The 22,962-nt window shown below is 45.9% G+C and overlaps 1 protein-coding gene across 1 annotated transcript in view; it reads left to right on the top strand.

Annotated features, from left to right (window-relative positions):
* LOC141270891 (uncharacterized) overlaps nucleotides 1-22,097 on the top strand; it is a 35,901-nt gene extending 13,804 nt beyond the window's left edge. The window contains exons 2-5 of the mRNA XM_073680987.1: nucleotides 15,949-16,257; nucleotides 17,127-17,402; nucleotides 19,833-19,985; nucleotides 20,989-22,097. Of these exons, the coding sequence (XP_073537088.1) occupies nucleotides 16,041-16,257; nucleotides 17,127-17,402; nucleotides 19,833-19,985; nucleotides 20,989-21,047 (705 nt within the window). The 5' untranslated portion in view covers nucleotides 15,949-16,040 and the 3' untranslated portion in view covers nucleotides 21,048-22,097. The remainder of the gene's footprint in view (nucleotides 1-15,948; nucleotides 16,258-17,126; nucleotides 17,403-19,832; nucleotides 19,986-20,988) is intronic.
* The last annotated feature ends 865 nt before the right edge of the window (nucleotides 22,098-22,962 follow it).

Below are 22,962 nucleotides of genomic sequence, written 5' to 3' on the forward strand. Positions count from 1 at the left end.
CCTATGTACAAGAATATCACTACTATAATAATGCCCCTATGTACAAGAATATAACTAGTATAATACTGCCACTATGTACAAGAATATAACTACTATAATACTGCCTCCAATGTACATGAATATAACTACTATAATACTGCCCCCTATGTACAAGAATATAACTACTATAATACTGCTCCCTATGTACAAGAATATAACTACTATAATATTTGTATGCTAAAGACTAGGAGGTAGTTGTTAAAATTATGCTCCTATGCCATTGGGGCTGTAATCTAGTTAATTTATTCTTGTCCATAGAGCAGTATGATATAAAATGAGAATAGAATTTACCTACTTGAAATTATCTTTTCCTGTAGTCAAGAGAGCAACACACAAAGGATTAAGTCTGGGCATGGCCCTTTTGGATAGAAAACAGAACTATTAGCAATGCAAATTAATAAATAATAGTAATAGCATTTAACACTTTATGCAAGAAAATAAGATACCTGACGCCACCGGGCTATGATCAGCATTAATACATTTATTTAAGGAGTGAAAGTTGCCTTGCATTTGAACTACAGGAAAAGGAAATTTCAGGCAGGTAGCTATTCTTTCTGGACATCCTTGAGACAGCAAACAAAGGGAATTGAGAAGCAATCAGACACTTAAAGGGAGGAACAGGAACCAGGTTTTCAGCTTTGTTTTGTGACAGACAGAACATTCGACAGACTTGATGTTCAGCCAGTAGTGTTTGAGAAAGGTAAGTGGAGTCAACCAAATTGCTTCTTAACAAATCTGGTCCAAAAATGGATTAGTAGAAAGTTCAAGTGGAACACATAGAATGGGTCGTAATCAGAAGAACAGAATATGAGCCACCTAAGCCAATATAAATTTGCTGGATTTTTTTTTTTTTTTGGGACCCAGGTATTGAAGGACTAGACTAGAGCATTTATTTTCCAGAAACTGGCCAACTTCTTCTGAAATATAAGTACTAGTTACTACTCTCTTCCCATCCACAAGATGAACATCCTGATCTTGAGGGTCAGAGCAATCTGAATTAAGAACTGGAAAAATAATTTCATGATCCAAAGAAAGATAAGAAGACACTTTTGGCAAGAATGAAGTCACAGTTTTTCACACGAGAGGAAAAGGAACTTTAAGATCTCTAAAATAAGGGGCTTTAAATATTAGTGCGTGCAACTCACACATCTTGAGATGATTTCCATCAAAAATGCTGCCTTCCAAGAAAGCTATCTAAAGCCAGCTTCTTCCGAAGTTTTAAATGGAGGCAGGAGAAGCCATTTGAAAATGACTGATAAATGCTACAAAGGAGCTGGAGAATGAATAGACAAAGTTATGAATGGATTTAAAAAGTTTTCCTGACCAAAGAGTAAAAGGAAAAATTTCCTTGAAATGCAGAGGAAATTTAAAAAAAGTTATCTTTAAGAGTATTATATTTAACTTCTTTATTAGGTCCTTCTTTAAGTAATTGAAGAGCATTAGGCATCTTAGGTGAGGACATTTTCTTGGCAGGAAACACCAGGAAGAAAAGATCCCTTGAATTCTAGTATACTCTTTAGTGGTGGAGGAACAATGATCAGCAAGAATGGTGGAAATTGATTCTACTGAGAAGCTTAGGTTGATTAACCTCCTCCTTTCAGTTTCCAGACTGAGAGCCAAAGATTGACTATGCCTGGATGAAGAAAATTCTGGGGTATTAGGAGATCTGGCTGCACCGCCACTGATAATTTTCCTTCAAAAGATCTAACAAAGGAAAGCCCTACATGGTCAAAAAATAGCACTTAGCATGGCTGCTGTCATTTCCTTCTTGATTTTCTGCAGAATCTTTGGAATCAGAAAAAATGGAGGAAACAGATATATGAACCAGTTGGTCCAATCAATGATTAGACCGTCTAGGGCTATAGACTTATCCAATTTTTAGAGAGAGCAACAACGTGGAAGTTGACTGCTGAGTTTGGTTGCAAAACAATCCATGGAAGGAGAACTCATCTTGGAGGTGATGAAAAAGATCTCTTTGTTCAGGGTCTACTCTCTTGGTTTGATTACATCCCAACTCATCCAGTCCTCTCTCATATTGAAAAACCCATTTGATATGGGCTGTCTTCAGAGAGATTAGATTCTTCTCTACTCAAGATAGTAATAGAGCACATTCCCTGGCTAGTGTTTTGTTCCTTCTCCCCTCCTTACTTGTTCAGGTAGAAGTAGTGTAACATACCTGGCGGCGTCCTTGCATAGTGGTCCATCTCCCACTGTGCAAGAGTGCGCACTTGATCTCCTGTCCAGAATGTCTCTCTGGCTTCCCTCCTTGCTGTCTGTTTGTCTGTTTTGGCTGCATAGGGCGACGCCCGCTGAACTTCCTGTTTCTTGTACCTGCTGCGGACACGCCCCTGTTGCACCTTCAGCCTATTGCTGTCCATCTTTGGGTATTTATACCACCTTCTTCCTCAAGATGGCGCCTGAGCATTGTTTCTTGTCAGTTGGCTTTTTGTCTCTGACATGCCAGGTCCTATCCTGTTTTCCTGCCTGGTTTCCAGTTCTGTGTCTGAACTGTGGTCTGTTCTTGTGAACACGCTTCTTGCCTGTTCTTTCGCCTTCTAGGGGCCGTATTCCTAGATCTGCCTGTCTGTGCCCTGCGGTATCTGTTCCCGTCTGAACAGAGTCCTGTTTGTGTCTCTGCCTTGCGGTATCTGTTCCCGTCTGAACAGAGTCCTGTTTGTGTCCCTGCCTTGCGGTATCTGTTCCCGTCTGAACAGAGTCCTGTTTGTGTTCCTGCCTTGCGGTATCTGTTCCCGTCTGAACAGAGTCCTGTTTGTGTTCCTGCCTTGCTGTCTCTGTTCCCGTTCCTCTGTTCCCTGTTGTCTGTGCCTCGTTTCTACTTTAACCTTGTCTCCCTTTTCCCGCTATGTCTGTTTTCTGCGTCTTTCTGCAGAGTCTGAACCCGCTCCTAAATTCCTTCTCGTCGTCTCTGTACCTCTGTTGTGAATTTAGTGTACGCTCGCTACTTCTATGTAAGTACTGTGCATGCTTCTGGTTCTGCCTTTCCTTCTCCGTCTGTTCTTTGTGAACAGAGTCCTATCCCCTTGCCTTGTTTACTACTCTGCGGTGTCCGCTCTGCTCCTGCTTAGCTTGCCGCTCTTGCGGTTTCTGCTCTGCTCCTGCCTTGTTTACCGCTCTGCGGTGTCCGCTCTGCTCCTGCTTAGCTTGCCGCTCTTGCGGTTTCTGCTCTGCTCCTGCCTTGTTTACTGCTCTGCGGTGTCCGCTCTGCTCCTGCTTAGCTTGCCGCTCTTGCGGTTTCTGCTCTGCTCCTGCCTTGTTTACCACTCTGCGGTGTCCGCTCTGCTCCTGCTTAGCTTGCCGCTCTTGCGGTTTCTGCTCTGCTCCTGCCTTGTTTACCGCTCTGCGGTGTCCGCTCTGCTCCTGCTTAGCTTGCCGCTCTTGCGGTTTCTGCTCTGCTCCTGCCTTGTTTACCGCTCTGCGGTGTCCGCTCTGCTCCTGCTTAGCTTGCCACTCTTGCGGTTTCTGCTCTGCTCCTGCCTTGTTTACCGCTCTACGGTGTCCGCTCTGCTCCTGCTTAGCTTGCCGCTCTTGCGGTTCCTGCTCTGCTCCTGCCTTGTTTACCGCTCTGCGGTGTCCGCTCTGCTCCAGCTTAGCTTGCCGCTCTTGCGGTTTCTGCTCTGCTCCTGCCTTGTTTACCGCTCTGCGGTGTCCGCTCTGCTCCTGCCTTGTTTACCGCTCTGCGGTGTCCGCTCTGCTCCTGCCTTGCTTTCCGCTCCTGCGGTTTCTGCTCTGCTCTTATCTTGCTTACTGCTTCTGCGGTTTCCGCCCTGCCCTGCTTCTGCCCGCTGCTCCGGCAGTCCTGTCCTGCCCTGCTTGTGCTCGCTGCTCCTGCAGCCCCGTCCTGCTCTGTTCTTGCCCACCGCTTCGGGCGTTCCCTCTCTGCTGTGGTTGTCTACCGCATCTGCGGTTCTGTGACCCAGTCTGTACTGGGTCTTAACCTCTCTGTCTCTGTGCTCCAGCCCGTCCTTTCGGCCAGTACCTCCCTGCCTGCATACTCGCCTGTATCCACCCATCTGCATACCTGCCGTGTTTGCTTACATCCACCAGTCTGTGCCAGCCTAACCTGCCTGTTCCAGTAATCCCAGTGTGGGTCAACCCCCGTGTCCGGAGTTTGACCTGGAGTAGCACCTGGTCCCTCTGCCCGGTTTCTCCCTGGTGCACTGGCGTTGTATGCCGTCGTGCCACCTTGGTCGGATCGGCCAGATACTTAGTCACGCCCCTCCAGGCACTCTCCGGTCCATGGTCCAGTGGAACCACAACACCCGCACACGCCAGTCAGTCCGGGCGTGTGCATAACAGCATGCTCAGGCCATGGTTCCCGTTGAGCCCCACGGCCTTCGCTCTCTGAGAAGTTTTCCAGCGAATACATGCATTAAAATAAATAAATAAATTTTTTTTTTTTTCCTTTAGCTGAGTTCCAGACGAATTACGCACCCGTCCAGATGGATCTATCTGCTCTCGTTCCTGCGGAACCGCTACGTTATTATGAGGATCCAAGACAAAGTCGTGCATTTGTGGAGCAATGCATGCTACACTTCAAGTTCTACCCTCTATGTTTTCCCACCGATCGGGTTAAGGTGGCATTCATTATGTCTTACCTGGCGGGTGATGCCTTGGAATGGATCAACCCCCTATATGAAACACAGGATCTGATCCTCCTGGACCTAATGGCCTTCCTGGTGGCCTTTCTAATGGTCTTCGATGATCCTAACCCGGAGGCTCCTGCTGAAGCTTCACTTCCCAATATCCCGGAGCAGCCCCAATGGGTAATGTGTGTGGGTAGCGCAATAGTCCTCCAGCCCAATGAGACTACTGCCCACCCAGAATCCTCACAGGGTGACTACGCTTTCCGGAATACTTCTCCCAACCTCAAGAGGCAGTCCAGACGTGCTAGACGTAGAGGCAAGCCGTCACGCCAGGGTCTGTCCTCCCTGAGACCTCCTGACCCCAACCTTGATGTCCCTACTGAAGCTTCATCTCCCTGTATCCCGGAGAAGCCCCAACGGGTAATGTGCGTGGGTAGTGCACCAGTTCTCCTGCCCGAAGAGACTTCTGCCCATCCAGACTCCACACAGGAGAACTTCCTGCACCAGGCATCAGATGGTTCACCCACTTTAACCGGTGTGCATGTCCAAGGATGCTCCAAAGCTGTGGTTACCTCAGAGTCTGTGCACCTCTACTACCTGGCGGAGGACCCCCTGTTGCCTCCTGAATCCTCCGGGATACCACTCGATGACAAATGGAGAGAGACTTCTCTACACCCGGTACTCGATACTTTGTCCGCTTCGTCCTGTGAGCCTGACAATGGGTACCCCAAAGTGGTAGTTACCCCCGAGTGTCTACACCCCTCCGACCAGGCGGAGGACCTCCAGTTGTCTCCTGAACCCTTCGGGGTGCTACCTGGTAGCGAAAGGACAGAGACTCTCCTATACTCTGTACCTGATACCTCGCTCGCTTCGTCCAGTGAGTCCAACCTAGTGTACTCCGAAGCAGAGGTTACTCCCGAGTCTCTACACCCCTCCGACCAGGCAGAGGACCTCCAGTTGTCTCCAGAATCCTTCGGGGTGCTACCTGGTGGTGAATGGACAGAGACTTTCCTATATCCTGGATCTGATACCTCGCTTGCTTCGTCCAGTGAGTCCGACCTAGTGTACTCTGAAGCAGAGGTTACCCGTGAGTCTCTACACCCCTCTGACCAGGCGGAGGACCGCCAGTTGTCTCCAGAACCCTTCGGGGTGCCACCTGGTGGTGAATGGACAGAGACTTTCCTATACTCGGTACCAGATACCTCGCCTGCTTCGTCCAGTGAGTCCGACCTAGTGTACTCTGAAGCAGAGGTTACCCGTGAGTCTCTACACCCCTCTGACCCGGCGGAGGACCTCCAGTTGTTTCCTGAATCCTCCGGGGTACCACCAGATAACAAAGAAACAGTGACTTTTCCTCATTATGTACCTGATAACCCGTCTATTTCTTCCTGTGAGCTTGACAAGATGTACCTCGAAGCAGAGATTACCCCCAAGTCTCTGTCCCCCTCCAACCCGGTGGAGGACTTCCAGTTGTCTCCTGTACCCTCTGGGGTGCCACCTGAAAATATGTGGAGAGAGACTTCCTTGTGTGCTGTTCCTGGTACTCCACCCGTTTCGTCTGTTGCTAAGGGTGGCTGGATGGGAGGTAGCATCCTAGCTACCCAGAGGAGACCAGTTTTTCCGGTGGACAGTGGAAGTGATCTCTTCGAAGTGAAGAATTGGCCCTCGAATTCCCTGCGGAAGATTCTGGCAGGCCTGAAGAAGAGGGGGCGTAAGGGGGGGGGGTACTGTAACATACCTGGCGGCGTCCTTGCATAGTGGTCCATCTCCCACTGTGCAAGAGCGCGCACTTGATCTCCTGTCCAGAATGTCTCTCTGGCTTCCCTCCTTGCTGTCTGTTTGTCTGTTTTGGCTGCATAGGGCGACGCCCGCTGAACTTCCTGTTTCTTGTACCTGCTGCGGACACGCCCCTGTTGCACCTTCAGCCTATTGCTGTCCATCTTTGGGTATTTATACCACCTTCTTCCTCAAGATGGCGCCTGAGCATTGTTTCTTGTCAGTTGGCTTTTTGTCTCTGATATGCCAGGTCCTATCCTGTTTTCCTGCCTGGTTTCCAGTTCTGTGTCTGAACTGTGGTCTGTTCTTGTGAACACGCTTCTTGCCTGTTCTTTCGCCTTCTAGGGGCCGTATTCCTAGATCTGCCTGTCTGTGCCTTGCGGTATCTGTTCCCGTCTGAACAGAGTCCTGTTTGTGTCTCTGCCTTGCGGTATCTGTTCCCGTCTGAACAGAGTCCTGTTTGTGTCCCTGCCTTGCGGTATCTGTTCCCGTCTGAACAGAGTCCTGTTTGTGTTCCTGCCTTGCGGTATCTGTTCCCGTCTGAACAGAGTCCTGTTTGTGTTCCTGCCTTGCTGTCTCTGTTCCCGTTCCTCTGTTCCCTGTTGTCTGTGCCTCGTTTCTACTTTAACCTTGTCTCCCTTTTCCCTCTATGTCTGTTTTCTGCGTCTTTCTGCAGAGTCTGAACCCGCTCCTAAATTCCTTCTCGTCGTCTCTGTACCTCTGTTGTGAATTTAGTGTACGCTCGCTACTTCTATGTAAGTACTGTGCGTGCTTCTGGTTCTGCCTTTCCTTCTCCGTCTGTTCTTTGTGAACAGAGTCCTATCCCCTTGCCTTGTTTACCGCTCTGCGGTGTCCGCTCTGCTCCTGCTTAGCTTGCCGCTCTTGCGGTTTCTGCTCTGCTCCTGCCTTGTTTACCGCTCTGCGGTGTCCGCTCTGCTCCTGCTTAGCTTGCCGCTCTTGCGGTTTCTGCTCTGCTCCTGCCTTGTTTACCGCTCTGCGGTGTCCGCTCTGCTCCAGCTTAGCTTGCCGCTCTTGCGGTTTCTGCTCTGCTCCTGCCTTGTTTACCACTCTGCGGTGTCCGCTCTGCTCCTGCTTAGCTTGCCGCTCTTGCGGTTTCTGCTCTGCTCCTGCCTTGTTTACTGCTCTGCGGTGTCCGCTCTGCTCCTGCTTAGCTTGCCGCTCTTGCGGTTTCTGCTCTGCTCCTGCCTTGTTTACCGCTCTGCGGTGTCCGCTCTGCTCCTGCTTAGCTTGCCGCTCTTGCGGTTTCTGCTCTGCTCCTGCCTTGTTTACCGCTCTACGGTGTCCGCTCTGCTCCTGCTTAGCTTGCCGCTCTTGCGGTTTCTGCTCCTGCCTTGTTTACCGCTCTGCGGTGTCCGCTCTGCTCCAGCTTAGCTTGCCGCTCTTGCGGTTTCTGCTCTGCTCCTGCCTTGTTTACCGCTCTGCGGTGTCCGCTCTGCTCCTGCTTAGCTTACCGCTCTTGCGGTTTCTGCTCTGCTCCTGCCTTGTTTACCGCTCTGCGGTGTCCGCTCTGCTCCTGCCTTGCTTGCCGCTCCTGCGGTTTCTGCTCTGCTCTTATCTTGCTTACTGCTTCTGCGGTTTCCGCCCTGCCCTGCTTCTGCTCGCTGCTCAGGCAGTCCTGTCCTGCCCTGCTTGTGCTCGCTGCTCCTGCAGCCCCGTCCTGCTCTGTTCTTGCCCACCGCTTCGGGCGTTCCCTCTCTGCTGTGGTTGTCTACCGCATCTGCGGTTCTGTGACCCAGTCTGTACTGGGTCTTAACCTCTCTGTCTCTGTGCTCCAGCCCGTCCTTTCGGCCAGTACCTCCCTGCCTGCATACTCGCCTGTATCCACCCATCTGCATACCTGCCATGTTTGCTTACATCCACCAGTCTGTGCCAGCCTAACCTGCCTGTTCCAGTAATCCCAGTGTGGGTCAACCCCCGTGTCCGGAGTTTGACCTGGAGTAGCACCTGGTCCCTCTGCCCGGTTTCTCCCTGGTGCACTGGCGTCGTATGCCGTCGTGCCACCTTGGTCGGATCGGCCAGATACTTAGTCACGCCCCTCCAGGCACTCTCCGGTCCATGGTCCAGTGGAACCACAACACCCGCACACGCCAGTCAGTCCGGGCGTGTGCATAACAAGTAGGCAGATAGATTGTCCATTTATACTAGGACCCTCTTGTTTGTAACTAATAGCCTAAAAGAGATGCAAGCCAGTCTAATTGCTCCAAGTTGTTTGAGATGCAAGTAGATGGATAGATCTTCTTGTTTCCATTTCTGCTATACCCATTTGGTACCTACAGTACATGGGCACCCCAGCCTCAGTTTGACTCATATCTCGTGAGGATTACTGGAGTTGAGGACTGAAGATGATTCCGAACCTTGAAATCTAGCTTTAGCCACCATGTAAGATAATCTTATAATGGGATCACATTATCAAATCCAGGACAAAAGGGTAATCAGACTGTTGAAGAATATTAACCTGAAGTTTCCTGACATGAGCTTACAGGACAGCATTTATGAAAGATGTTAATATCCCCAGTAGCTTCATAGCTGATTTTACTGACAGATATGGGTGACGATTACATTCTTCACTGCTGTTTTCAGAGTCAGAATTCTGTCTGGAGACAAAGAAAATCATATCTACAGAATATATGATGGACCTCAAAAATCTTAATTTGGTACATGGAAGATATTGTGACTTTTCACAGTTCTCCAGAATTTCATGCTGGTTCAGAAGAGATAAGCTGAGAGACTGATGCTGCAATGTATGGCTCTTCAATGATGCTGTGACACTGAGACATCAATGTGCCACTGAGTCACTACTCACGGAAAAGTCATGAGAAGGATAGTTAAGAGATCCAGCTTCAGATACCAAGAGAGCTTGTCATAAACAGACTAAGGCGTAATCAGGTCATAGTCTGAGGTCAGAATTCCAGGAAGGTAGCGGATCAAGACAAAAAGGCTAGGCAAACAGATGGTCAAAGGTAAGGTCCAAGATCGGGCATCAAAAGGTCAGAAATAGAGCACTGGAAAACAAGGTACACACACACCACTGAGCTAAGGTTATGACCGGCAATTCTTAGTTACTGACTGTCACGGGTGTGTCGGAGGTGACGGACAGTCGCCCTGCGGTGGGTTGCAGGAGATCTCTACGTTTAGCATTGCAGACAGCTTCTTACATAAGAGGCTATATTTAGGACCCAGGGGCTACCTCCCTCTGGTTAATTAGCTCTCGTGCCTGGGTGTATAAATACCTGGTGTGTCTGAGAGGGAGGTGCCGGCTATATTCTGTTCCACTTGAAGCATAGCAGGAGTTGTATATTGTCCTCTCTGGAGCTGGAGGCCGTGTGCATATCTGGAGTTCATCTACAACTAAGCTATTATTCCCTTGTGTCGTTTACCCCTGTTGTCTATAGAGTTTTGTGGAGGTTGACTAGTGCTCATCTCCTTCCTTCCTTAGCCGTAGCCTTACGTCAGGGTCAGTAGGGCGAGGCACGCGTGCGGCGATTGCTGAGGAGGCAATATAGGGACATTAGTTGAGACAGGGTGACGCTAGTCCAGACTAGGAGATCTCCACTTCCCCCTTTCCCTAGTGTCTGGGCACCCCTTCCTTTTTCCCTCTGTGTTGCACTAGTCTCTCCCACAACGGGCGTGACACTGACAGCCAGCTAAATAGGCAGATAATCACCCAGAATAGGTGACACCTGGGAGAAACCCAGCACGCCCCTGCCCTGATTGGCGGTTGGACTGTCACTCACAATACTGACAGGTCAGCACGACCCTGATCCTATAGGGCAGCTGAGCTGTCACTCACTGAATCCAGGACACAGTGAGTGGTGGAATCTTAACAGATGCTATGAGGAGCCAGTCATTCAGGTATGGAATAAGAAAGACTTTCTTCAGACATAGTACTGCAGTCAGGACCACTATCACTTTGTTGAAGACCTTGTGGAGAGATGACAGCCCCATTATCTCTGTAATAACAGGAAAGCTTTCATTTCTCTTTTTGTTAACAACAGTCCCACTCACAACAATTCCTTGGAATTAGCTGTTTCAGGCAGTGTAGATGACGCGCCCCTGGGCCTGTGTCGCGCTGCGTTGCGCACGCGGGAGCTTACCCGGAGCCGGATCTCTTGAGGGTTGTAGTCTCGTGGCGGTGACCTGGTCCGTGCCCAGGGAGTCAAACTGAGCGGCGATGTATCAGCGGTAGATGTTGTACGACTATGCCACCCGTTGAATGCAGCTATGGAGCTGCCGCTGCAGGACAGTCCGCTGAGGCCGGTGGATGGATGGTGCAGCGTAGATGGTATAACCCCCAACGGGAGGGGTATGGCCTCAGGGCAGCAGATGTGGATGATGGGGGTAGCAGGAACCACTCGGAGACGGTACGGTGTAGTTCAGGGTCTTTACTGGTGACAACGATAGACCCTCCCGGAGTACTGGCTAGCGATTGGGGCCTGGTCAGTCCTTGAGCAGATGGGATCTCCCCTGGCCAGGCGGAGTTGTAGGCCTCCCAAACTGACTGTACTCTTCTGGCTACCTTGCTAGAAGCGGGTATAAGTAGCCCACGTCCCTGAGTGTACCGTGTGGTGCTCACCCGTATGGCCGGTGACTCGGGGCCTTCTGGTAGCTTCCGCTCCACGACGGCGGTGCTGGTCCCATGCGTGTGACCGTGCCTTCGGGTTTCTTGGCCAGAGGACCTGAAATCCCCTGCCTGACGGATTCTGCTGCTGGGTAGGAGTTAGTCCCCACAGCCTCGGACTCCGGGTCCGGTAAGAAATCTTCTCAGTCAGGGCGAGCTCTGCAGCTGCCAGCCCCTGACTCCTTGTAACACTGCTCCCACAGAGCTCCTGATGTTTCTTCCTTTGCTGCTCTCTTCTCTACTCCTGGCATGGCCCAGGAGCTGGGCCCAGCCGGAGCCACAGCTCCCTGTCAGCCCTCCTGGCTCAACTCTCCCTCTGAACTCTCTAACCCTGCCTCAGCCCCAGGTTTATATAGGGGAAGTTCTTCCCCTCCCAGGACTGGGCAGGAGGTGTGGCATGCATAGGATTCCTGACCAAAGGACCTCCCACCTGCTCTCAGACATAATATTGCATTACTGTGGAAACCAGACCCCTGGGGTGCCACATAGACAAAGTGGGGACTATTACTTATATAGCAGGAGCTCAAAAGCATTTATCCCATCTAAGGTATCATAGAGAAAATCGTGGTTTAGAGTGAAATTCCTAATTCACAGCTATTAGTCAAAGAAGAGATCACCTTTAAAAGGCAACCATTAATATGTATACATTGGGGAAGAATTTGCAAGGAAATGTGTTGGTGAAGTATTATCCGCTATAATATGGTTTATATTATCAAGTGTCTCATGCAAGGTCAAAGAATAAAGTGCTATCTAAAAACAAAAGTCAATAAAACTTACAATCCCACTTTTTACATTAGCACATTTATCAATTTTATTTACTTAGAACAAGTTTCACAGTAAACAGAGCTGAAAGGTAAATCCACCTATAAAGTGTACTAATAGTTATAGGCTGTATATAGCCTTGGATCACTGTGTACATACATTACATTACTTATCCTGTACTGATCCTGAGTTACATGCTGTATAATACTCCAGAGCTGCACTCACTATTCTGCTGGTGCAGTCACTGTGTACATACATAACATTACTTATCCTGTACTGATCCTGAGTTACATCCTGTATTATACTCCAGAGCTGCACTCACTATTCTGCTGGTGGAGTCACTGTGTACATACATTACATTACTTATCCTGTACTGATCCTGAGTTACATCCTGTATTATACCCCAGAACTGCACTTACTATTCTGCTGGTGCAGTCACTGTGTACATACACTACATTAATTATCCTGCACTGATCCTGAGTTACATCCTGTATTATACTCCAGAGCTGCACTCACTATTCTGCTGGTGCAGTCACTGTGTACATACATTACATTACTTATCCTGTACTGATCCTGAGTTACATCCTGTATTATACTCCAGAGCTGCACTCACTATTCTGCTGGTCGAGTCACTGTGTACATACATTACATTACTTATCCTGTACTGATCCTGAGTTACATCCTGTATTATACTCCAGAGCTGCACTCACTATTCTGCTGGTGCAGTCACTATGTACATACATTACATTACTTATCCTGTACTGATCCTGAGTTACATCCTGTATTATACTCCAGAGCTGCACTCACTATTCTGCTGGTGCAGTCACTGTGTACATACATTACATTACTTATCCTGTACTGATCCTGAGTTACATCCTCTATTATACTCCAGAGCTGCACTCACTATTCTGCTGGTGCAGTCACTGTGTACATACATTACATTACTTATCCTGTACTGATCCTGAGTTACATCCTGTATTATACTCCAGAGCTGCACTCACTATTCTGCTGGTGCAGTCACTGTGTACATACATTACATTACTTATCCTGTACTGATCCTGAGTTACATCCTCTATTATACTCCGGAGCTGCACTCACTATTCTGCTGGTGCAGTCACTGTGTACATACATTACATTACTGATCCTGAGCTACATCCTGTATTATACCCCAGAGCTGCACTCACTATCCTGCTGGTGGAGTCACTGTATGCATACATTACATTACTTATCCTGTACTGATCCTGAGTTATATCCAGTATTATACTCCAGAGCAGCACTCACTATTCTGCTGGTGCAGTCACTGTGTACATACATTACATTACTTATCCTGTACTGATCCTGAGTTACATCCTATATTATACTCCAGAGCTTCACTCACTATTCTGTTGGTGCAGTCACCAACACCAGCAGAGTCAAGCTTCACCAATAAGTGATTGATATATGTGGAGACATGTTCAAAGTTACAATAACAACATAGATCACTATGAAAATAGGTCATGTTTGTAGCATCTTTGAAAAGCACATTCACACCAGGTTATAACCTGCCTTACACACCTAATGATTGCGGTTAATGATTGCAGTTATAGCCATGGCTTATGGAAATAGGTAGAAATTGGTAAATAGGCAACTTGTTCTCTTCCAAGATGGTGCATTCTCATACAAAGGCTTTGCTATAAATGTCACCTATGGGACCCGCACCTGTCTGAATGAAGAGGTGGCCGCGCATGATCTCAGTATGTCTGAATTTTTCAGTCCTTCTATCGTTTCCTTGTGTACCCTGTTGGGTATTTACCCAGATCCCATTGGGCCCCATCTAATTCCAATGAGATCTGGAGCTCGCCAAGGTTTGTCATGTGCTGATGTTCTTATATATTTACTCATTGTACAAGTCTAGTCCCAGTTAGAGTTGGTGTGAATCGATTCGCACGTCCCAGTCCATCGGCCACAAAGGAGGTCAATGAACACTGGACAGGAGAGGGAGAACCACCTCTTATCTGTCTGTACATGGCTCTTCTTTTGATTACCCAGCCTTAGTACAACATCACATGTGCTTACTGCTACTAAATTGACGTCGCACCAGGCCGGCTAATCAAAAGAAGAGTCACAGATGTCGTTAACTAAGAGGTTGTTCTCCTGCTCCCATCCAGCGGCCACTGTCATTTATCATGACCAATGGACTGGGACGTGCTAATAGAATTAACGCCAACTCTACTCCCAGTCTATGGGTTTTGGTCTGTGCAGCATCGCTGAATCTTTTTGGGGGGGCTTTTTGTTCCTTTGCAGGTCCTTGCCTACAAATCAAAAAACATCTGGAATGTTTTGGGATCCAACAAGATCACTTCTGCTGCTGATTATCATCCATGGAGTATGCTGCGGTGGTTGTAAGTATGCTTCTGTGAAACACTTATAGAAAGGGTAGAGGTTGGAGCTGTATGTGATGCAAGGAAGCTAAAGGGAACTAATTGTGTATCTGGTGCATAACGGAACCATGGAACAAGCCAAGGGTAATGCTTGAGTTACCATATTATGGTAATGGTGCAAATATGTGATAATATTAGACCCTATGCAAGGTGACATGAGGAAATTTTGGTATAGTAACCCCAGGAGTGCTGATCCTCTGTGTTACTGTCACGCATGGTGTGGGAAAGACTAAGTGCAACATGGAGGGAAGAGGGGGAGGAAGCCCAAACACTAGGGAAAGGGGGAGTGGAGTTCCCACGGCAGATCTAATATCACCCTGCCTACCCTACCATCCCTGTATAGGGTCCACACCCATCACCGAGCAGGACCCTAAGCCCTGGATGTCCCTAGAGCTTAGCCCTAGATACGGAGGTGGAGGGGTGAGCACTGGTCAGGCCCCACTACAAACTAAAGACAACAAGGTAGACAAACAAAGGGGATAAACTTAGCTTGAGCAGACATCAGAGGAGTAATGCCAACTGTCCTAGAAGGGCACCAGAGAAGAAGCTAGCTGACTGCTAGAGCTTCAAGCCTGCCCAAAGATACATAGAAGTATCACCGGCGATTCCCTGGAGCAAACTGAGTGTTTTTAACTCCCAGGCAAGGGTGTGTTAATCAGCAGCAGGATGGAGGTCGTCGCTGGGTCCTAAAGGAAGAAGGATTAAGAAGGCGTCTGTAATGTCAAGTACAGTGACCTTCTACAGCCAGATCCAGAGTGACTGCCTATTACACCTGACAGACCTGTGACAGTAACTAATAACATAGAGGATCAGTATCAATGCTGATCGATGTTTCAGTTTTTCAGTGGGTCCTGAAACATTGCCAACCAGAACCCAACCCTGTCTTTGGGAGGAGCAAAAAATTCTAAATGTGATTGTGACAAAGCTTTAACATGTCTTATGCATTGACTTACAGTGTACCCACCTATAGGAGGCATTAGAGAGACAGTTTTCATTCTTTTTTTTCAGAATGGAGTGAATCACATTAGGCAGGCAATGTGGCAAATGAGGAACCTTAAAGCTTCAGATAAGGTTTTTATTAGTGCCCACACATTTCGGCACCACACCGGTGCCTTTCTATTTGGCTTTTTGACCTTGAGAAAGGTACCAGTCCAGCACCAAATCGCATTGGTACTAATAAATACTCTATCTGAAGCTCCAAGGCTCCTCAGCCCGTCTAACATGATTCTCTGCATTCTGGTAAGTACACATCTGGAAGATATCTCCTCCAGCCACAGAGCTTAAACACTTACATCTGTTATGTGGTGGCTGCTTAAAGGGAACCTATTATATTAAAAACACATGCACTTTACAAACACCAAATTTAAGAGCTAAATACACTGAAAAGTTTGATATATATATTTTGTGGGAACAGGTTTGGCTAAATTGGTCATAAAGGTATTTAAATTTCCGGTATTAGGATTCCAGTTGATGCTCAGTCACTGAGTAGGACCGCCCACCGGACTCCTAAGCTGTGAATTAGCAGATATTTAAATTAATAAGTTACTAGTTCTACTGAATAATTTTCCACAAAGACATATATCCGTCTGCTCAGCTCCTGCTGCTCAGTAATTTGTTGCCTGAAAACCGGACTGCAATTTAAACAGGATAGATTATCATTTCTAACCATTAGGTCATTAATGTTTCTCCTCCTTCTCCTTTTTTCTAGTATTTGAAGCCAGTTGCAGTAATGAGATTTGTCCATGTGGGGAATACGTGACCATCACTTGTAATGTGACGCACAAACTTGAGAAAATTACAATGCAAAATAGTGAGAATTATGTTGTCCTTCAATGGGATTTGCTTACAAAGAAAAATCAGACCACAAAAGATCGAAAATTTGCCGTTAACTATACACAAGATAAAGTAATGGTGACCATCTCCAAAGTTAGATTTTCTGATGAATATGTATATTGGCTGCATCTGGAATCAATTAACTCCAGTAATTCCTTAAATCTCATAAACATCACTGTTTCTGGTAAGAATCCTATTTTTTTTACTCTCAAAATAAGAGCAACTTGTCTGCCAGGACGTAATGACCTTTTAACAGGACATATTAGAAAGTGCTGTCCCCAATAGAAAAGCTGACAATGTCCATGAGCATTTGGTGCTTGTACATAAGTACCAGCCAAGTCTAGAGAGTTCACTCACACTATGAGAATGGAACTATTCGGCTCCTCTCTAGACCTCAGATCAGCTATTATCTCCTGTTCTCTAGTAGGTCTCGACTTTGGGGCTGGCGAACTCAAACCCATCCCTAACCGGACAGTGACCTCTAGCAATAACAGACCTCTCACCAGTTCCCTCATGGTATCAAGACCCAGGTCTCTCTCTTTGCGTAGTATCGCTCGGACACTATGGATCTCCAGGACAGCAAACACCTAAGGCAAATCATGAAGTCTCACTGCATACACACACTTGGTGTAAGCACATTTGTAATGGACTTTTCCCCTGCTCTTTCCTACCAGCATTGTGAGGCAGATCTCGTCACCACAATGCTTACCATTAATGTCTCTTCGCTTGCATGGTCACCTGTCACTCCCACATGCAATAAGAGCCGGGTTTGGTGGCTCTACTGAGCATAGTGGTCTACTAAGACCTTGCACTCAAGGCCTACAAAGGTGCACAAAAAGCTGTGGTAACACTATAAGCAAACATGATTGCAGGGGACTTCGGTGGGGTATTTGTCGACTTCAGATCTCCTCTATTTTATTGGGAGCCTCCTGGATGTTTTTTTAATTTTCTTAGAATGGGGGAAAATGTAAAGCTTACTCCCTTAACATCATTGGCACTACTCTAGTGCAAATTATCTTACATGTCATTCATTGGTTTCCTTTTTCTTCCCAGATAAATGTAAACTAGAGATTTTTCAAAACAATAATACAAACGAGCTTATATGTGAAGCAGAGGGTATGGAACAGAATGCAACCATATACTGGATGGATAATCATACACATGTCTACCAGTCGACCAGAAGAGAAAAACTGTCTAAAGATAAGTTACGGATTTATTTGAATTTGACTAAGGAGATGAAGAACATAGAAATATGTTGTGTTGTCTCACACCAAAAAGATGTTATATATGAAGAGAATAAGACATGCCTTGGAGAAACGCCTGGAAAAGGTGAGAAGACATAAGGAACTAGAGCCAGACATACATTTCATGATTTCCTATGTGATACACTATGGTGTCCAAGCAGTGTCATCCAAGTGATATATTGTACAATTAGTGGTGTCACAGACTGTCTGAGCAAATAATACCATACAGTGCTTGAATATCTACATACAGTGCAAAATAACTATACCAAACAGTACCTACAGTTATATGCAAAATAGCAGTGTGGTTAAAACAACTGAGAAAAAGCTAAATCCTCATAATAGCATTTATTTCCATATACACAAAGGCACTGGGAGCTACACATTCAATACCAAATGAAAACATGAACAAATATCAATTTTTTAGCTGAAAATGAAGACAAAGGAATAATAGGCTGCTCAAAAATAGCACTATCTGCATTTTCATTTCCAAACTCGAATATTTACAGTATAAACTGAAATTTGTTTCCAGACTAAGCTGTTCTGTTAATAACTGAACTAAAATTTAGTTGCATAACCTTTATTTCTGGTAACTGCTTTACATCTCTGTGGCATGCAGTCAACTACCATCTGACACCTGCGAACAGATATGTCAGCCCAAGCTGACAGGACTACATTCCACAGTTCTTTTGAATTTTTAGGTTTTGTATCAAAAACTGCATTATTGATGTCACTCAACAAATTCTTAATCTGATTGAAGTCTGGGGATTGGACTGGAATCTTCATAACATCAATCTTGTTGGTCCCGAACAAGTATGTTGCCCGCTTTCTGGTGTGTTTGGGGTCGTTGTCTTGCTGAAACACCCATTTCAAGGGCATTTCTTCTTCAGCATACTGCAACATGACCGCTTCCAGTATTTTGATATATTCAATCTAGTCCATGGTGCCTGGTATGCGATAAATGGGCCCAACTCCATATTATGAGAAACATCCCCAAACCATCATGCTTGCTCCTCCATGTTTTACAGTCTTCACAGTGTACAGTGGCTTGAATTCGGTATTTATGGGTCATCTCAAAAACTGTCTGTGGCATTAGACCCAATAAGAACAATCTTGCTCTCACTGTCGTTAGAATGTTGTGCCACTTCTCTTTTAGGCCAGGCAATTAATTTTTTGGCAAACTGTAACCTTTTCAAAACATCTTTTTTTCAGCAATGTTACTTTATGAGGGTTTCCTGCTAATAGTTTGGCTTCATGTAGGGGACTTCTGATGGTTGCAGGACTCACAAGTAACTGAAGATCTTCTTTGATCTCCCTGGGACTGTTCATTGGATGCTTTTTTTGCAATTCTTGTGATTGTATGATGTATATGAATGTTAGTATTTCTTTTCCTACCATGTGTTTTGGGTTATGTTTGCCATTTTAAAGCATTGGAAATCATTTTAGCTGAGTGGCCAAGTATTTTCTCCACTTTTTTTATGTTTTCCCCTCTCCAATCAACTTCTTGATCAAAGTTCTTTCTCCTTCGGTACAATGTCTGGAACAATCCATTTTATTCACTGAGCAAGGGCTAAAACCAGCAAGTGCAACATTTTGCTGCCCTCCTTCTTTAAAAAGGGCCATAATTAACACCTAGTGTCCTTAAAGCACCCTCTCTACAGACAATGTGCAACACAAAAACAAGTATAAAATGAAATACATATAAATCAGAGGATGAGGCACATGCCTATGAACGGGTTCACACAGTCACACAGTAAAGACGGAGGAAAATAAATAAGAAGAACCAAAAAAATACAAACAGAAGACAAGGAAACCTCCCAGACCCTAAACATAAAAGAAAGGGAAGGGTGCTGGGGAGGAAGACTTAGAAATAAAAAGAAGGAAAAGCAACAGTGCTTAACCAGGAAGAATAATCTCTAGCTGAGGAGCTGTAAGTCCAAACACCATCTACCTTGAAGTATAGTCAGCACAGATGGCAGGTTCAAGGTAAGTATAAATAGCCCCTCCCAAGAAGTGATAGGGCAGAACCAAATAGGGAAGTGAGAGACACCTGAATAGAAGCAAACCAAAGAAAGGAAAGAAAAGACAAAAGAACCATCAGCCGTTGGACAGACACCAAACAGGCTGTGGCTCAGCAGAATGGGAAACTGTGCAGCAAGAAGTCACCGGATTGAGTCCTGAAAACAAGTCATGAGATAAACACATTAGTGATGTTAGACTGCTATTATTTTGCACATAACTAAGTATAAACATACTACAGTATGGTGCCCAAATAATAGTGCCATACACTGGACAAATAAGACTCCGATACATCGGTCTAAATTAAAAAATGCTAAATATTAACACCACCTGTATACACTGCACAGTGCTTGGCATCATAAGTAACAGTATTACACTACCATACAGTACTCAAGAAGTACCAATAGAGAACAAATAACCATATCAAATAGTCACTATTAAGACCACTGGACTATAGTGAATGAAAAATGTTATAAACAAACTGAACCTTTCTTTTCAGAAACACCACAATCAAAAAGTTTATCAGAAAAACAATCCCTAACAAACAGCAAGAATTTTATTGCCTCAGTAGTCGCCATATTTCTAGTTGTTGCTTTGGTCGCTGCTGCACTTGGTTACTTGATAAAAAGTCGAAATAAGATGGATATCAGAGGTAAATATATTCTACATTTTACAAAATTTTGAAATGTTCCAAACTTTTATACTAATAAACTTTCATTGATTTTAAGAGATTTTCTATAGTAGTTATGGACTTCCTTTACGTAAGGACATCAGTACCTGATTGATGGTGGTTTAATTTCCGACATCCAGGGCCAATTAGATATTGATTTAAAAGAAAAAAAAAACATGTTGAAAGATGTAAAATTCACTACAAAAATACACATTTTTTACCTGCTTTATTATCACTATTATGTATCACTTACAAGGTATTTTAATTCCTTCTAGTTCGTTTTCTTTCACAAGCACCACTCATGGGAGAAGGAGAGTACAGATAACAAACTTTCACCCCTCAAAGAACAAGTGGGGTTAAAAAGAGCCCCCTATACTAAGTTATGCACATATATTGCAGATACATAAATTTCTCAAAACCCATATAACTAAGAAAAAACAACTGGATGAGCCTTTTACCAAATTGACATATGTGGATGACTGAAAAACTTAAATTTAACTAGACATTTTTAAACTTATGGGAAAAAGTTTTTAAAGATTCATTAAAAGAATTATAATCAATGTCTCTGGTGGTGTGGAAAGATGATAAGATATGAGTTTGGGTATGCCAAAATTAAATTCTAAAAACCTACATTTAGCATCTTACCTCTTTTACATAGGATACGTCATGGTGTTTGCCTGATTGCTGCTGGTCCAGCTACAATAAACAGCTAATTTTGTAAGGATAAACCAGACATGGATTCTACAGTGGCCAAAGTAGTAATACATGACCCCATTTTTGATGTCCAAAACCAAATGCCTCATGTTTTGGAGAATTCTTCAAAAGATCCTTCAAACCATGAAGAACACCTGTCAAGAAAGGGGATCATTGAAAAATATGCTTATAAGTGATTAATGACTCTATGGCAGAATATTCTGTGTCACCCATAAGGCAGCTCGGGTTTCCTCTCACTTGCCTAATGATATGTTCCTTTCTTTTTAAACAGATATACCTGGAGAAGAGAACACAACCATACCACCATTACTGCCACCACAAACTGTTTAATGGAGATAAACTGTGATGAATCAAAGGAGAAATGTGGTTACTCTAAGAAAACACTATGTGTGACCAGAAAATGCCCGTGATACACTGGACTAAAGAAGAAATGCATAGGACTGGTGATCCTAAATGGTGTAACCTATGTCCATGAAACATCTCTACATTTTGTAAAAAACATATTTTCCATTTGCCATCTCATAATGTCACCTTCATCGACCCTCTTTAGCGACACGATGGTTTAAATGGGTTGTCTGGTGAAAACAAGTTATTGCCTATCCCTAGGATGTTGATTGTTTGGGGTCTGAAGCTGAGAAGCACATTAATTGGTAGAACGGGGAAATTTTATCCCTGTTAGAATTAAGTAGCAGTGCGACCTTGTGCTCCATCCATTCCTTACGGGGCTGCCATTGCTGAGCTTGCTTTTTTTACGACTGCCCCATAGAGAATGAATGGTATCATGGTCGGACATCTGACCTGATTTTGAAATGAAGATAAAATTTCCCTGCTGGGAATAAAATTTCCCCATTGGGGATAAAAGTTACATAGCATAGTGGTGCATGCATCAAATTAATGTGAAGTATTGCATGATGATGCCTTAATTTTGTATTAGTTTTCATATTTGGCAATACATCTAGTGTCTGCTGGTCAGTAGGTGCCTGCAGTATCATAAGTCATAAGCCAAAATTAGAGAATATTGCCTAAATTACGTAGTGTATACAGTATCTTAACGTCATTAAGTGGTTTTATAAACCAAAGTGATGATATCACTATTTTTCATGTAATACAATAGTGAAAACAATATTTTTTATATTAATATTACCGTATTTTTCGGACCATAAGATGCACTTTTTTTCCTCCAAATTATGGGGGAAAATGGGGGTGCGTCTTATGGTCCGAATGTACTGTTTTGTGATGTGGGGGCGGCTGGGGCTGCGGCAGCGGAGGGGGGCTGCGGCAGCTGGGGCGGCGATGGAACCGTGTTACCAAGTAACGAGGGGCTGCGGCAGCGGAGGGGGGCTGCGGCAGCTGGGGCGGCGATGGAACCATGTTATCAAGTAACGAGGGGCGGCAGCAGCATGTTTGTGGGCGCAGCCATGAATTCACTATGGCTAGACATCAGGAGGTGGGCGGTTCCTGGTCCAGATCGCGCTCTGCAGTGACCTTACTAGGAGGCAGGGCTGGGGCAACACAGAACAGTACAGCACGCAGTCATCACCGGCCCTGCCTCTTTGTAACGTCACTGCAGCGTGCGATCTGGACCAGGGACCGCCCACCTCCTGATGTCTAGCGTGGCCATAGTGAATTCATGGCTGCACCCACAAACATACTGCTGCCGCCGCTCGTTACTGGGTAACACCGTTCCATCGCTGCCCCAGCTGCCACAGCCCCCTCCGCTGCCACAGCCCCAGCCGCCCACAAACATGCTGCTGCCACCGCTCGTTACTGGGTAACACCGCTCCATCGCTGCCACAGCCACAGCTCCCTCCTGCCACAGCCCCCTCCGCTCATACAGCCACAGCCCGCTCCGCTCATACAGCCACAGCCCCCTGCTGCCACAGCCACAGCCCCCTCCTGCTACAGCCCCCTCCTGCCACGGCCCCCTCCCGCTGCCACAACCCCAGCCGCCTTCGCAGCCGCAGCCCCAGCTGCCTCCGCTGCCTCAGCCCCAGCCGCCTCCGCAGCCCCCAGCCAGGGTGACCCCGCTCCCTGCCTATTGTGGGTTCAGAATAAGAGGCAAGCAAGTTTTTTTTTTTACTATTTTCCACCTCTAAAACCTGGGTGCGTCTTATGGTCCGGTGCGTCTTATAGTCCGAAAAATACGGTAAATAATGTGAACGTGAAAGGGTGTTGTCTTGGGCTTTCGTCTCATCATGTAAATGGGGGAGCTGCATAAACCTGTTATTGTAGCCAACCGCAGCCA

Source organism: Phyllobates terribilis, unplaced genomic scaffold, assembly GCF_046119375.1.
Source record: "Phyllobates terribilis strain yellow unplaced genomic scaffold, ASM4611937v1 Scaffold_5__5_contigs__length_657084704, whole genome shotgun sequence".
Lineage (NCBI taxonomy): Eukaryota > Metazoa > Chordata > Amphibia > Anura > Dendrobatidae > Phyllobates > Phyllobates terribilis.